A 16,884-nucleotide genomic window follows, 5' to 3' on the forward strand; every position below is an offset into this window, starting at 1 on the left:
ACTTTAGCCTTTAATAATTATATATTTGGTATCATGGATACAATTTCCTTTGCTAAAAGCTTTGCCCATTTTGGGTAAAGATCCGGACAATGCCCCATGAAGGATAGAATTGTATCATTTCCTCAAAATATATTAATGGTAAGATATAGCAAATTAAAGAGCTTTAGATTTGGATCTTTCCTATAATGTTTGTGTTCCTTTAGTACCCCTTGTTTAATACTGTTGGGTTATTTTAGATTTTTCTTGGGTTTTTTTTAAAGAAAATAAAATTTGTTTGATAAAAGATTAGGTTTTGGGTTTTTAATTGGTTGTTATAAAGTGTGTTTATATTTAAAAATTAAATTTTATAAAAATAAAGTATAGATTATAATAATAAAAAATTATCACCCAACATCAAACAAGCTTGTAAATTAGAGTTAACTCATCCTATGCACTATTAAGCAACTTAAATCTCAAGGATGAAAATATAAAAATGAATATTTTTTAACTAACACTTTGATTTATTATTTCTTTTCAATGCCCTAACAAAGTACAATCTATGCAACCATAGACTAACTCATATAGAGGTTAACTAGAACATTACAATTAGTAGTATTTAACTTATTTAAAAAAGCATCATCATTTTTATATGTTAATCTAGCTTTAGCTAGTGAGTCTTCACCATTAATCGTCTTTATCGGTATGTTGGAGTAATTGTAAGGTTCCTAATCTTGTCACATTGTCGTAATCTTGAAGAGAGTGATCAGCCAATCCCGGAAACAAGATCGCAATTGATCTTAAAAATCTACAAAGCCAACTCTCCTCGTACTCTTCTCCCATTGTTAATGGTAACAAAAAACTTCTTATGAGTTCCCAAATTGCATTAAAGGCCATTGGTAATGTCCATAGCGGAGAGAAATAGTTCTTGTTTGGCTCCTCAGCTAGAATCTACACATTTGAATCAAATATGAGATAACATGTAAAAACTTGCCATGTTCATAACTTAAATATTGGTAACTAACCTCTCCTTCGTACCAACTATTGAAATACAAACACCTTCCGAAATGTTTAAACAATAGTGTCTTCCCATCGTAGGGCATCCTTGGAACCACGTCGTTACAATACACGAACCTAAAGTATCCCACGTTGTATTTGAACATATTTGTTACCATATACTCACCAAATTTCTTATCCCCAACTCTTGGTTGCCCGAACGTGTAAACTCCGTCCAACCTCTTCAATAAATCATTCTCCTCGTGAAACATCAATATCCCCGCGAAAAGAATCGCGAGTGCCCCACCCAAGCTATGTCCAGTCACTATGAACTTTGAGGTATCGTTTTCTTTCAATAAATCTCTCAACTTCTGCCTAATATCGTAGTATGCGTAGTGTTTATCCGTTGGGCCCATGGGGATCTCTTTTGGCCAGCCCGTTCCCTTTTGAAGGCCTAACGCTTTCATGAAGCCGCCATGGACCTTGCCAAGCCCGTTTAGATCGAACCAGGAGAAGTCCACGTCTGCCCGCCAATCGTCGGTGTCAAATGGGCTTGTTCCTCGGAACGCAATCACAATGGTGTTGGGAGTTGTAGATGTGTCCTTGAACATCATTGCTTGAGTTGCCGATTTCTCCAAGTGATCTGCCATTTTAAGAAAAAAAAAATTATATTTATTTTAAGGAAAAAAAATAATTGTTGGACTAGATCATCTTTGGAGATAATTACCATCCCAGCAGTTAAAGAAACCCAAGTACTCCATCTGCAGATTAATCAAATAGATGGCTTTAATTAAATATTTAATAAATTAGTTTGTCACACTTGATTAAATAATTGATGATCAAATTAATTATGAGCTTGGTAAATTAATAGCTAGCTAACCTCTCCCCAAACATTTTGCACCACATTTTGAATATAAGCTTCATTTTCATAAGACAATTTCGAAGCCATTACCGACAGCGCTGGCCTGTATTTAACATCGGTGTTTTTTATTTGCTCATCCAGTTTCACTCTCGTGTCGATGTATGCATTCACGGATGCGAACTTTGCCGACGATGGGTCAGACGCCAATATTACCTTGCCTAAATATGAAACAAATAATTTAAAATAATATGCATGCATGCTATATATATATATATATATATATATATATATATATATATATATATATATATATATATATATATATATATATATATATATATATATATATATATATATATATATGGTGCAAAATATTTGAATTAATTAATTACCTGAAAGGAAGTTTAGTAAAAGGTAACCAACACCATTATTGGAGGAAACAAGGTTGAGCCATGTCTCGATCACGTCTCCTATAAGGGTGATTGGCGTTTTGATCTTGATACAGAGTTTCTGGACCACGAGAGACACGAATAATAACCAACGACGCAGGAGCCCACTTAAATTCGCCGGTTCTTGAATATCGATGAAATCTCTTTGTTTCAATGAATAGCTGGGAAAGCATAAAATTCTTACGAAATCAAATAGGGTGGCTTTCTCCGGATTAAGCAATAGATAATCATTGCTGAACTCTCCTAATTCCATCTCAATGTATTATTAATATATTAGACCTTAATTTATTGATTTTTGATAGATAGAGAAAGATTTAAAGAATTGGTTTGCCGGGTTAGATAGGATAGAGTTGGGGTTTATATAGGAGAATTGATGATCAATATAATATGACCGTGTCACTTTAGTTGTTTTATTTGGTCAATATTGGTTGGATTATGATTTTCTATTTAATTAGTAAAGTTCTAATCAACTTACTCCACGAAAAAAAAAAGTCATTAATCAAATTAAGAGTCTAATTAATTAATTCATTCATTCATTTGAATGATTCAAAATATTTGTTAATTAATGTCAACCAACCAAGAAGAATCTTCATTACATTTTGGAATGAAAAGGGTTTTTCTTGTAACTTTACTCAAGATAAAAAAAAAAATTAAAAAATCGCCCAAACAAGTAAATTTTATAGGCCTTTTCTTTAATTCTTACATTTAATAATGCCCTCAAACTACCTAACTAAAATTTGGTTTGATTACATTTAATATTGGGTATTTGTGATTTTTCAGAGAAAATAAAAGTATAAATATGAACGTATTAGAAAAGTGGGTATTTATAGTATATTTTTCTCACAAGTAATTATGGGTATAATTTAAATGATAAATTAATGGGATGGAAAGTTGACAATAATTCCTAAAATTAAGTTTTGTTTGAGGATGAAAATATTATAATGTTGGTTGATCGAGTTTGGGATTAGTTTGATTCCAAACTAATTCAGATTATTAATTATCTTTTTTTTTTTTTTTTTTTTGCATACTTTATAGAAAAATATATAAAGCACGTTTTCTTCCGATCTATTACTCAATATAATCACGTGATTCTAATATTCAAATATATATGGATTGTTCTTACATTAACATATGTTTAAATTTTAAAGTTTGTACATATATGAATAGAACTATTTTGAATGCTTTTTTTTATCTACTTTGACTTTATGCTTTTTATTTTTAATTTTGGCATCCAAATATTTGCAACATTTTGGCTTTACTTCATGTTTTTGTTTGTATTTTTTTTTCTCATTTATCGAGATTGATCAAATATTTTTATGTAAAAATACTTATTGTGCATGTGAAATTATTTAATGAAACTAAATTTGTTTTTAGAAACTTCAAAATTCCAACTAGCTATGTATTGACCTAAACCGCATTTGGAAACTAAAATAGTTGAAGTAGCTTCAAATCCAATCTTATTTGATTTTATTTTTTAATTATTTAAATATATAGAACCCACGATCGATTATTATATGCACACTCATTTCTCTGTTTGATCTTATTTTTTGGGTTTCTTTTTGAATTTTGTCTCAAAATTTTTATATTAATAAAAAATAGATTATTTGATTTTTTAATTAATTTATTTATTAAACTTTTTCTATGTATTTAAAATTTTAATTTAACAAAACTAAAGTAAAATTATTTTAGTTAATAAAATAATTAATTTGATAGTTAAAATGAGACGGATATTATAAAGAGAATATATTTAATGATGAGGGAAAAAAAATGAGATTATTAGAGATTTTTTTTATCAATCTACGTGTGATTAGGTAGAGAAGCAAACACATTAGAAATATTGTAAATTTTGGGTTATAACTAATCAGTATTAAAAGACTTAAATATAATATAATAATATATATCTTAAAAAATAATTTTTTTTATTGTATAATTGAATTATAATCAAATATTATAATTTTTAATTAAATAAATAAAAATATTTTTTAAAATATAAATAATATAATAAATATAAAATAAATAAACATATCAACAAAACTAATAAATTAAAATCAGTTTAGTTCATACAAAATTTAACTAAAAAAATCATTTATAAATAAATTCTCAAATCAGATACCTAACTCAAATTTCAGACCCTATTTCAAATGGACCTAATAGTATAAATTGTGCACGCGAAATAATATATAGGTCATCAATTGTTGCTGTCATCGTCTCATTGCATTGCAATGATAACAAAACCCAACTACCTAAACAAACTTTAAATCAGTAATTCTCAAAACAATCCACAATCATTTGTCTATATATGTGAAATTGAAAATCAAATAAACCGGAAAAAGCAACCCGACCTCATTCATGTCCCAAATTGGACAACCCAAAACCTCAATAACCTCAAAGCACAAAGGATCTTATCCAATATTCTCATTTCCATACATTTTACACTTCCCTTTTATTATGAAAATCTAAACACACATTCAAATTAAGCAATTCGATTTTCAAGCGTGCATGGATCGATGCACTCACTAACTTTTTAGTTAAGTTTTCCTCTTATTATACGCCTCTTTCTTTGATATATGATTCTTATTTTTATTTTTATTTTTTACCGCTCATTAGGTTCAAAATTTTACTCTTTGATTAAGGTAAGAAATTAAATAAAAAAAAGATAAAACTAGTTTAATTATTTGTCCGTTAAATTAAACTCTTGTTTTGCAAAAGTAAATTTATGTTTTTGAAAAAGGACATATAAATATATTAGTTACACATATATTATTATTATTATTATTAATTTGGTTTCTTCATTCATCATCATGCATGTCTAATTAAAGACTTTTAAGCAATAAAAGCACAAACCAAAAAATAAAATATATAAAACTAGTTAAATGGGAATTTATAAAAATAAATCAAAGCAAATTAAACAATATATTTAAATTTAAATTTATTATATTAACATACAACAAAATATATATATATATATATTTAAATTTATGATAAAAAACCAGGAATAATATTAATTTATGAAAATTATTTTAACTATTAATTAATTTTAAAGAAAAATCTTTTAACTATTAAATTTTAAGCGGCCGGTTTTGAAAAACATAGTTTTGACCGCTAAAAAATATTAAAAAATAGATTTCGGTGAAATTATAAGTAATGATCAAATAATTTTGATTTTTCATGGCTGGAAGAGGGGACGACGGCGACTTCAATCGAAGAAAAGAGAGAACGATTCTTGAAGACGTGTGGCAGGGAGAGGGGACGATCGGCGGAGGAAGAAAACTTACCTGTCGGCGACGGCGACTTGAGAAGACGGGCGGCGTTGGCGACTTGAGAAGACGGGCGACGATTTGAATGGCTTCAAACAGAATATCGGAAAGAAGAGGAGAAAGCGCGGAGGAAGAAAAGAAAAGAAAGGAAAGAAAGAGGGAAGATGTTCGCGGGTTTATTACACAATATCTGTAACGGTTTTGTCATAACCGTTACAGATACCAAGGATAAAAAATAAAAAACGGTTCACTTTCTGTAACGGTTATTAAGAAAACCGTTACAGATACTAGATGAGAAAACGAAAAGACAGCTCACTATTTGTAACAGTTTTTAATAACCGTTACTAATAAGCTGTCTGTAACGGTTATTAGTAATGCCGTTACTGATGATACGTTCCTCAAACGGTAACTTATGGCTTATCTGTAACGGTTATTAGTAAAACCGTTACAGATAGTGATGATGACAATAAAACGAGACGGCGCAGCATCTGTAACGGTTTTCCCCAACCGTTACAAATACATTATTAGTAACGGTTTACGTATAAAGCCGTTACTGATATCCTTACTGAAACGAGTTGATGATGTTGTATCTGTAACGGTTTATATCGCCGTTACAGATGGTCTTATATCAGTAACGGTCTTCGAAAGCCGTTACTGATAAAATACATTAGTAAGGGCGTTCGAGCGCCGTTACAAGGGGTCGTTACAGAAGACCCATATTCTACTAGTGTCATCTCCACCAATAAGCTAGATATTTTTAAGGTTAAAAGAAAAATGTTAATATATATATATATAACTTTTTATAGAACACAATCCTATAAAAAAAAAAATAAGTGAAAAGTCATTCTCTTTGGCGGAGGTCACATTTTTTTAGATATTGGATGGTGTGTTTCGTCTTTATTTTCAACATTTAGATTTGAGTTGGTGTTGTATTTTGTTCAATTTAACATTATGTTTAATTGGATTGGATTTGTCATCTCGAATTTTTATAATTTGAATAATACTCTCAACTTTTGGTGAGTTATATGGTACTTATACATGCCAATTATTATGGTAATTTTTTCTCGAGTTTGTGTTTATCTTCTTTTTAGCAACAAAACGAATAAAGTTAAAGTTATTTTTCATTTGTTCAATAATGAGTTATTTGAACTGATATCTACACTTTTTTTCCATTATTTTGAACATATATGTAGATGATCAGTTCTCACTTGGCGGAACATTTTCTGGTGTTGTTTACCAACCCACGGGCAATTACAATTTTCACTTAACCAAAAATATTTGGTTTAAATTCTTCAAATGCCGCTAAAGTGATTTGTTCTACATGTTTTATACTTCCTCACTCATCTTTATAGAACTCAAACAAATTCATTTTTTTTAGTCACCCTAAAAAAAATACAAAATGGTTGGATATCTTTATTATAATTTTAATCTTTATAAATATTATTTAATATTTAGATTATCATTTAATCATTTTTTATGATTTAGATGTTATATTATGTTATTTATAAATTAATTTTATATTTATAACTCCTATATCAATTAATAAAAATTAACTCCTTATAAAATAATAATAATAATAATAATAATAATAATAATAATAATAAGTCTTTAATTAGTAATTACTTTTTCATCTAAGGCTTAAACTCTTTTTTTTAGTTTCCAACAGTTTCATTTTCTTAATATAATCTAAGGATTAAGTTTTATTTTTATTATTGTATATACTCATTTTTTTTAACTTTAATTTATAATTTTTGAACCCACAAATCATTTTCAAAAATCTTTTTAGAGACTAATTACACAGTAATTAATTTTAATAAACTATCTTTTGTTCCATACAGTCCATTATGAAGGTAGATAACCGTTTATACTCTCGTTTGAGTTTGATTATTTAGTTTGAAATGGTAAAGAAACTGTTTTTGATTGACTTTCTTATTCTAAGAAAACTTGCTTGACTCCCAACATTGAAAAATATGAAAAAAAAAAGTCATAAGACCAAAACGAGCACTTTTACTTTGAATTGGTCTTTCTTGTTTTTTTTTTCTAATTGAATGCAGATAAGATAATATGGACATTTAGTAGGTATGGAATGATATATTAAGCTAAATATTTTTATATTATAACAAAGAATAAACATAGTAGTAACAAATGATGGTGTAAATGGCACTTTTCACTATAGTCCCGTTTAAAACCCAACTACGATTTGGGTAAATAAAAATTAATTTACTTCAAAATTATTTTATTTAAGGGATTGATTTTGACGAAATAATATTCTCAAATTAGTCAACTAAATATTAAACACAAATCCTTCTAATAAAGAAAAACTAAATATTTCTAAAACCCCACTCAGAAAAATCTCATAATCATGATCCAACTTCAATTTTTCGACAAGAATCTTGAGTAAGTTAATCATCATCTCAAGATTATCATTCATCCAAGTTGATTATTTTTATTTTCTTCAGTCATAGACTGAAGGTTAACCGAATTGTGCAGCCCACACTTGTTAAGTTTCGAATTATAGTTTGAGTCTTTTAAACTTTTCTTACATTTCCTCACCATTGTCGCCAATAAAAGACCCACACAAAACGTCTAACCTAAATGATCACCGACACAAAACTTCTAACCTGAATGATCTTGCATTCATCGAGAATATGCATCTCTGACTCAATACGCAACTGCTTTTGATCATCATTGGTATCTCGGCCAATTACATCATAATCAACATCTTGCCCTTAGATGGAATGTAATATAATACATCAAATCAAGATGGTAGAAGAAAAACACCAAAGAAGAATAACAATCAAACATGGTTTAAGACAACTAAAAGTGAATTTAACAAGAATTAATGTGCAAGTGTAACCTGATCGATATATCCTCCAATAGTCCAATGCCATTAACATACATTAACATTTGGTGGAGGATTAGGAGATGATTGAATGACCCGGGATTGTTCTAGGTTGAGTGCTTCTAGTTTCGACGCTAGTTCTTGTAGCCTTAATTGAACTGATTCTATCTGATGGTCCAAATCCTTGCAGTTACGCACTAAACGCTCGTGCATTATATTCCCTTTTGTTCTTATCACCTCTGCACCCCCCTTGTTCGTCATGTCAATGGAATTGCCTTCACTTTCGTCGTTTAATTCAGAAACAGATGGCAAGTCTTTACCCAGTTCAAGCAGGTCTTCCTAATGAAACACAATTATTATTATTATTATTACTATTGTAAGAAGAACTTAATCAAAGATGATTTGATCAGAGGCAATTACAACTTACATCAGAAATGGCGCATCGAACATGAGAAACGTAGTGACATTCATGACAATAATAAGTGGGATCATTCAAGGGTCTAAGCTCCTCACAGGCATCGCAATACAACTCAACATCATCAGCCTCATCATCATAGTCTTTTATCGGATAATCAGCAAGTTTGAGTGGATGAACATGTTTACGCACAACTGTTTGAGGAAGTGAAGGAACACAATGAAGATGAACATTGTAATCACAATTATTGACAGATCTCAGCATTGGAGAGCAATCTTTGCACTGACAATAGTTGCAATCAAAGGAACTCGTGTTCACAAGAACAAGAGGATGATCGTGAAAATCATAGGTTTTAGGAGTGAGGAATGAACATTTGATATCAATTTTGATTTGACAGTCCAAACACTGATAAACATAATTTCCTTCTAATCCGTCCCCACATGCAATGCATCGCCCTCTCTTTCCCCAACAACCTTCACACGGCTGCTCTCTCGATCCATCATCAGAGGGATAAAATGAATCCCACTTAAACAGTGACAATGGATGGAGGCTATGTAATGGATGCATAATCTTAGTAGGCAAAAGAGTACAAGATTTATGCATAAACACTTTGCATTCCAGACAAACACAGATCTGCGATTCAATTGGAGATCTACAAGCTGAGCACAATACCTCAAATTTCTCATGTCTACTGTAAACGTTCCATGAATGTAGCGTGGTTCCATCAAGCCCTAAATGCGAACCAGCAGTCGTCTCGTCGTCGCCTCCGCCTCCTTGGCTAGGGAGGAGAGAAGCGCACAAAACGTCCAAATCGAATTTGCAATCGGCGCAATGATAGACGAAGTGAAGGCCAGTATTCTTGCAGGAATCACAGGTGAAGCTACTGGAAGCGTATGGCGGACGAGAGAGAAGAGAGAGGGGGTGCTGTGGATGGGAAGGGTGAGAGATTTGTGGCGGCAATTTGGCGCATGATTTTAGTAATCGGCCGGGAGTAGTGTGAGGACTGAAAGTACAGTTGATATCAAGGCGGCAATAGAGAGGTCCTCTCTGAGGAGGGATTATTTGACGGCAGAATATACAATATGTCCTAGATCCAAAGCTGTCATCTTCGTCTCCCATCTTCTAAACGACACAATATTAAAAAAATACAAGTTTAAATTTTTTGTGGTTTGACTAGGATGGTGATTGTCCTGTCTTCACAAGATTATCTATACACATCATTGTGCTTAATTGTGGTCATAAAATATTTCAAATTAAGTCTCAAACTTTTAATAATAAGATCAAAATTGCCTAGACATTCTCACAAATATCAAATAAACCTCTAAACTTATGAAAGTGTATCAAACAAGACCATCATTATCATTAAACATTTATTTTATTAGTTTTCTTGGTAGGACAGTTCAGTTATTACAATTTAATCTGTACGACTAAATAATTTTAAATGTTTTAAAGTTTAATTTAATTTTATATTATTAAATATTATAATTTTAAATTTTTTTTTTTTTAAATTTTTTAAATCAGTTACAGGAAATTGTCTTAAAACAAATTTTATTTTGTCTTATTTCAGTTAGGTTTATTTTTTTTAGTTGAGTTGTTTTATTTATTTATCCAAATATTATTACTAAAATATATATCTCAAACATAAAATAAAATATTAAACTTTTATTCATAGTATTTTGTAGTTTAAAAACAGTGGTTATATAATTTTTTATATTAATCAAATTATTTATAAGGTAACATTTTATTAAATATAAAAAAAATAAATTATTTTTATTTGGTTCAATTAGTTTCTGTGTGATAAAAATAATTACAGTGGAATTATTTTATATTAATTTGTATAATTTTGAATTGCATTTACTATAGTTTATAGTAAATTAAATCGATTTTTCTTCTAGTTTCGTGCTCATGTTCGTTTGTCATTTGTCACGTTCTTTTTATTAATTTCTTTTTATATTGATCAATGGGTCGTGCCATCATTTTTCACCCTCGCTTGCCACTTGCGATATAAATTTGATTGTTTTTCCTAAATTTAAAATAAAAATAATATACTCTAAATTATAATATAAAAGATAAGAATAATTTTTTTTAATTGATTTTTTATATATTATAAACTAATAACTATATATATTTTAAAAATAAATGTATAACTAAACATCCAAAATAAAATTTTAAAATCCTTAAATTACCAGAACATTTGTTGTCACTGTTCTTGTTACTGTTGTGACCTTTCAATGGACATCTCATGAACAACAAGGTTTATGGCTAAAAATGAATTTATATTTTTCATTCTTAAATTAAATGTTTGTTATTTGGCCAAAACAAAAGTTTGAACAGTCTTTCTTATCTCAATAAGATTAACCGTTTATTATAATGACTTTAAAAATGATATGGATCGGCACAATGTGCTAATCTCAAATTATCTTCAAAAAAAAATTGTGCCATACATACAAAATCTATTAATAAATTACATTTTTAAATACTTTTATTATGTATTCAGATCAAGTATAGAAGTAAAACTTAAATTTAATTCTAGACGTTAAATTATTGATAAACTAATTTACAAGTATTTTTTATAATAGTGAATTAAGATCAAGTTTAAAAAAAGAATATTAAGACATTCAAACAAATTTCATCACAATAAGAGTTCAATTGCATATCCACTTAATTCAAAACGACATTAATCTATACATCTAACACAATTATGTCAGATCACAAAATAGGGAAAATACAAGTTAGTCGCCATAAACAAAGTAAAAAAAACCTTTCAACAACCCTAGAATCATATCCTCCTGCAATGCCATTAAAACTAGAGTCAGGATTAGCTCTATTCTAAAGTTTCATATCTACAACAGTTACCATAGATTCTGTTATTACCTTCGATTCTCGTGATAAGCTGCGAGCACTCTAGAAGCATGAACACGTTCTCTCTTGAGACCCTCGAGTTTAGCTGTAAGTGATTCTATTTCTAAAATCACTGATTTTATCTCTTTCTCCAACTTTGTGGTGGGAAAACCATTATAGTTATCACTCTCCTTCGACAAGCCCTCCTCCACACTTCCTTCCGTCGAAATGCTAACATCTAAGGATAGATCAACGAGTTCTTTTCCTAATGCAAGAACCTCTTCATCAGAGATTAAGCATCGAACATGAGCAACATAGTGGCATTCTTCGCAATAATAAGTAGGATCAGGCAATAACCTAAGTTCCTCACAAGCATCACAATAGAACTCCTCATAACCTTCCTCATCATCGTGGTCTTTGATTTGGGTATTCGTTAATGTAAGAGGATGAATGTGACCTTCGTAGTTGACAACACTAGGCAGTGAAGGAATACAATGTAGATGGAGATTGAACCCGCAATCCTCATCAATACAATGCAACATGGGCACACATTTTCCACACTCACACCTATGACAATTGAAAATACTAAGTGTGGGCACAAGAACAAGAGGATGGTCATGGAATTCGTAGGTCTTGGCGACAAGTGAAGCGCATTTCTTGTCCAATTTGAACTTGCATTCGTCGCAAGAGTACCCGATCGAGTCGTCTAAAACGTCCCAACAGACGCTACAGAACCCATTGCCCTCGTTCCCTACCCATCTCGTCAGCAATAAACTATGGGGTTTGTGAAATGGGTGTCGAATGGATTTTGGCAATTGGGTACACGATTTATGCATCAGCAATTTACATTCTAAACAAACGTAAATAGGGTTTTCAACTGGTAACTTGCAGGCTGAGCATAATACCTTAAATTTGTCGTTACTGTTACAAATGATCCAGGAATGTGATTTCCCATCAAACCCATTATTCTCGTTGACAATTTCTTTAGGGATCAGTTGAGAGCAACATACATCTAAGTTGAAATTGCAGTCGGCGCAATGAAAAGTGAAGCCGCCGTTGTTCTTCAAGCAAGCGTCGCATTGGAAGGATTCTCGGTTGTGGGGCGGACGAGAGAGGAGAGTGAGTGTATGATTTGGGTGGAAGGAATGAGATATTATCTGTTTGGGAAGTGAAGCACATGATTTGTGAAGATTGAAGGGGCAGAGTTTACCTAGACATTTGAAGAATGGACCCTTGTCGTCGACGGTGTGTCGGTCGCAACCGTGGCAGTAAAGATCATATTCGTTTAAAGGGTGTTGTAGCTTCAATGGATGATTGTGATAGGGATTTCTCGTCTCAGCCATGGAAGAAAGATTGAGATTTCAGTTCAGCTAATGCTTTAACTGATGATGTGTGAGCATGAGAGGTTCTAAGAGATTTTTTTTAATATACCACTTATTTTTTTTTTTTTATAAAACCCATCTACTTAAATTATCTCCATCCGTATCATTACTATAAAATAAAATATTGAATTTTTATTAACAAATAATTTGATATTTATTCCAAAAAAAAATGTTTAAAAACAGTGGTTAAATATTTTATTATATTAAGAGACCTCTTATATTAATCAAATTATTTATAAGTTAACATTTTATTAAATAAATATTAAATATAAAAGATAAATTATTTCTCAAGTACCAGGTTATGTGAGATAAAAAATAATAATGGAATTATTATATTTGATTTTTTAAAATTTACTCAGTTACGCGTAAATTGAATCAGTTATATAGATTTAGTTGGTTTTCTTTTAGGCTGACAAACTCATTTGTGTTTGAGGATTTTTCGTGTTCAGGTTGTGTTATTGGTGACGTGTCTGTTATTATTATTATTATTTTTTTTTTTTTTTTTTTTTTTTTTTGTCTTAAATGACCATGATTTGCAATTTTTTTTAATTATTTAATATATTTTTAAATTATAATATAAAAGATAAAGAAATTTATTTTGAAATTAATATTTTTTAAAAATATTTTGATTAATATTTTATATAATATATGCTAATAATTATATATATTTTTAAAATAAATGTGTAACTAAACATCTAAAAGAAAATTCACAATCTTCACCTAGGAACATTTGTTTTTTATTGTTCTTGCTCCTGTGACATCAATATACATCTCATGAACAACAAAGTTGATGGCGATAAATGAATTTCTATTTGTTATTCTTAATCTAAATGTTTGTTATTTGGCCAAAACAAAAGGTCTGGGATGGCACCTAAAGAAATTCTCATTAATTAATAAATTTATGTTCATCATTAAAATTATTTTTAAGATTAAATATTTTCAACCCGCGAGAATAGTAACTTTTTATGATTAATAATTTCAACCTAATAATGACTTTTTACGAGTAAGCTATCAGAAAATAACATGCCCCGACACGGCGTGCTAAACTCTAATTATCTTCGAATTTATTATATGTCCTACAAACAAAATCTATCAATAAATTACTTTTATTAATTTTATGTGTAGAAGTAAAATTTAAGGTTAATTCTTGATAAATTAATTACAAATATTAATTTTTAATAGGGAATTAAGATGAAGTTTAAAAATAAAATTGATTAAGACATTCAAACAAATTTCATCACAATCACAATTATTGCAATAAAAGTTCAATTTCCTATCCACTTGATATAAATCCACATTAAACTTCATTAATCTATACAACTAACACAATTCGAGTCAACATTTAGAATTTCTGTACAAAACCTAGCAAGAGATAACAAAATAGGAGAAAAAACCACAAGTTACTCGTCATGAACGAAGTCAAAAGCAACCTTTCAACAACCCGAGAATCATATCCTCCTGCAATGTCATTAAAACCAGATGTTGGGTGAGCTCTATTCTACTATTACAGTTACCATGGATGATAGGTGGAAGCACTCTAGAAGCATGAATATGTTCTCTCTTTGAGACCCTCTAGTTTAGCTGTAAACTATTTATGAAATTATTGATTTTATCTCATTCTCCAACTTTGTGGTGGGTAGACCATTAGAATTATCACTCTCTTTCGACAAACCCTCCTCCACACTTCCTTCCTTCCGTCGAAATGCTAACAACTAATTAGGAGAGATCATTAGATTAATTAAGCTTCGCAATAATAAGTAGGATCAGACAATAACCTAAGTTACTCACAAGTATCATAATAGAACTCCTCATAACCTTCCTCATCATCGTGGACTTGGACTTTGATTTGGGTATTCGTTAATGTAAAGCGATGAATATGACCTCATTAGTTGACAATAGGGATGCAAACTCAACTCGATTATGTATTTATTAGTTCGATTCGAACTCGATTTTGAACGAGTTTATAAATTAAAGTTCGATCTCGACTCAAAAGTTTGAACTAAAATTAAAATTTCAAACTCGAACTCGAATTCGAGCTTGATTTCAAACAAAAAAAAATGAAAATATCAAACTTACATACCTATTCAACATTCAAAACATGATATTTTAGAATAAATATATGAACAATCATAATTATTCTAAATTCCAAAACATAATATATAAAAGAATTCATTTTCATATTTGTTGCCAAATAATTTATTTCTCGTTGTAAATAATTGGACAAGTAAGTAAATATCAATTTGAAGGAAAATCAATTAGAGCAGGTCAATATTGAATTACAATGACAAATAACAGTATACAGAAGTAATCGATCTAACAAATTCATAATTGACATTTTAAGTGAAGTCTATTGAGAGTTGATTCTTCACAAGAAACATGACTAATAACGGAATCATTAAAACTTATAAGATCTGTAGGCCTTCTCACCGCGAATACATCTCGAAAGTTGAATGTCTTTAGGCATAATAGTCACACGTTTGGCGTTGATGGCGTAAAGATTAGTGTATTCAAATAGACCGAACAAATACGTCTTACAAACTGAATGTTTTAGGCATAATAGTCACATGTTTGACGTGGATGGCGTAGAGATTAGTGTCTTCAAATAGACCGACTAGATAAGCATCGGTTGCCTCCTAGAGAGCAGTTACGATGAAGCTCTAAAATCTCAAATATTTTGAAATCTTATGCAATCTCACGAACAAGTCTTTGAAATGGGACTTTACGGATCAAAAGCTTCGTAATCTTTTGGTACTTACGAATCTCTCTCAAAACAATCATTCCTAGTTTAAGCCTACGAGTCTTCTTCACACCTCCGGTAGTTAGAATTGTCTAGCCGTCTTCATCACTATTTACTTCTCAGCGCCTTGCTTCTAGTCGATTTTCTAGCGGGTATGTTTCGTGCGCGCCATTTGAATAAATGAGAGATAATATGAAGAAACCTTGTGACTGAGGGAGCGAAATGATGTAAGTGAGAGATAATATTAAGAAAAATGAAGCAACTCTTTTAAATGAGTGAGAGAAATAGTAAAACTGATCAAGACTGTCAAAATCGAGAGTTTACGTAAATTCGTTTGTCAGTTGTAAACTCATCAAATCTAAAGTTTATTTGAAATCCAAAGAGTTTAATTTGAAAAAATAATACTTATATATTATTATTATATATATATATAATTAAGTATTTTTTATATTTTATATTTTTTGTTTTTAAATGAGAAATGATATATACAACACCCTTATATAACAATTTTATACAACACCTACTTGATTTGGTAAGAAAAAAAAGGTGCACCCTGAATTTCGAAAAGGGTAAGTGCTGGTGAGTTATCAAAAGTAAGGTCATTAACCCATCATGTTTTGGATTTGTTGTCTGAACAAAATGTAATTGATCATGTGGATGGTGGTCACCGGTAGAAGACATAATCCAAGTCACCCATATTAGAATCATTTATCTTGAAATTACAAATAATGAATTGACAGTTTTCATTTACGATGTGTCCGATGATGAATCAGTAGATTCTGATCTAGATTATGATGTCAATGAGAATATTTTAATGAAATTTTTGACCCATAAAATGACGTTGAATGAAAATAAAAATCTCACGATAAACGACTCACTTATATTTGCATTGTCAATGGTGGCTAGTATACGAAATCTTTTATGGAGTATAATTGAAATTTGAGATTCACTATGTCTATGTGATGCCCGAGTCTTTGGATAGTTATTGTGAAGTTTGATATAAGGCGAATTATATATATGACAGGAATACATATTTGGATTATCATTCAGATGGAATATTTAGTTGGAGAGAAATCGTAAAACTTTTAATAATGTAGTCGTTTGATTCGTATCATTCATAAGACCTT

General features: G+C 30.2%; 2 protein-coding genes across 2 annotated transcripts; both read right to left on the reverse strand.

Moving 5' to 3' along the window:
- Positions 1-663: 663 nt before the first annotated feature.
- LOC124932911 (triacylglycerol lipase OBL1-like) lies at positions 664-2,540 on the reverse strand. Its single transcript, XM_047473620.1, has 5 exons — positions 2,227-2,540; positions 1,853-2,052; positions 1,700-1,733; positions 1,002-1,615; positions 664-927 (listed from the first exon to the last, which is right to left on the reverse strand). The coding sequence occupies exons 1-5, from the start codon at positions 2,534-2,536 to the stop codon at positions 664-666; spliced, it is 1,422 nt and encodes a 473-aa protein (XP_047329576.1). The 5' UTR covers positions 2,537-2,540.
- A 5,709-nt stretch (positions 2,541-8,249) lies between these two features.
- Positions 8,250-13,023, reverse strand: LOC124928968. The gene is made up of 4 exons (XM_047469223.1): positions 11,672-13,023; positions 11,570-11,621; positions 8,810-9,919; positions 8,250-8,721 (listed from the first exon to the last, which is right to left on the reverse strand). Exons 1-4 carry the CDS (start codon positions 12,979-12,981, stop codon positions 8,431-8,433), a joined length of 2,763 nt encoding a protein of 920 aa, XP_047325179.1. The 5' UTR covers positions 12,982-13,023; the 3' UTR covers positions 8,250-8,430.
- Between the last annotated feature and the right edge of the window lie 3,861 nt (positions 13,024-16,884).

The sequence above is a fragment of the Impatiens glandulifera genome, chromosome 3 (assembly GCF_907164915.1).
Source record: "Impatiens glandulifera chromosome 3, dImpGla2.1, whole genome shotgun sequence".
NCBI classification, from domain to species: domain Eukaryota; kingdom Viridiplantae; phylum Streptophyta; class Magnoliopsida; order Ericales; family Balsaminaceae; genus Impatiens; species Impatiens glandulifera.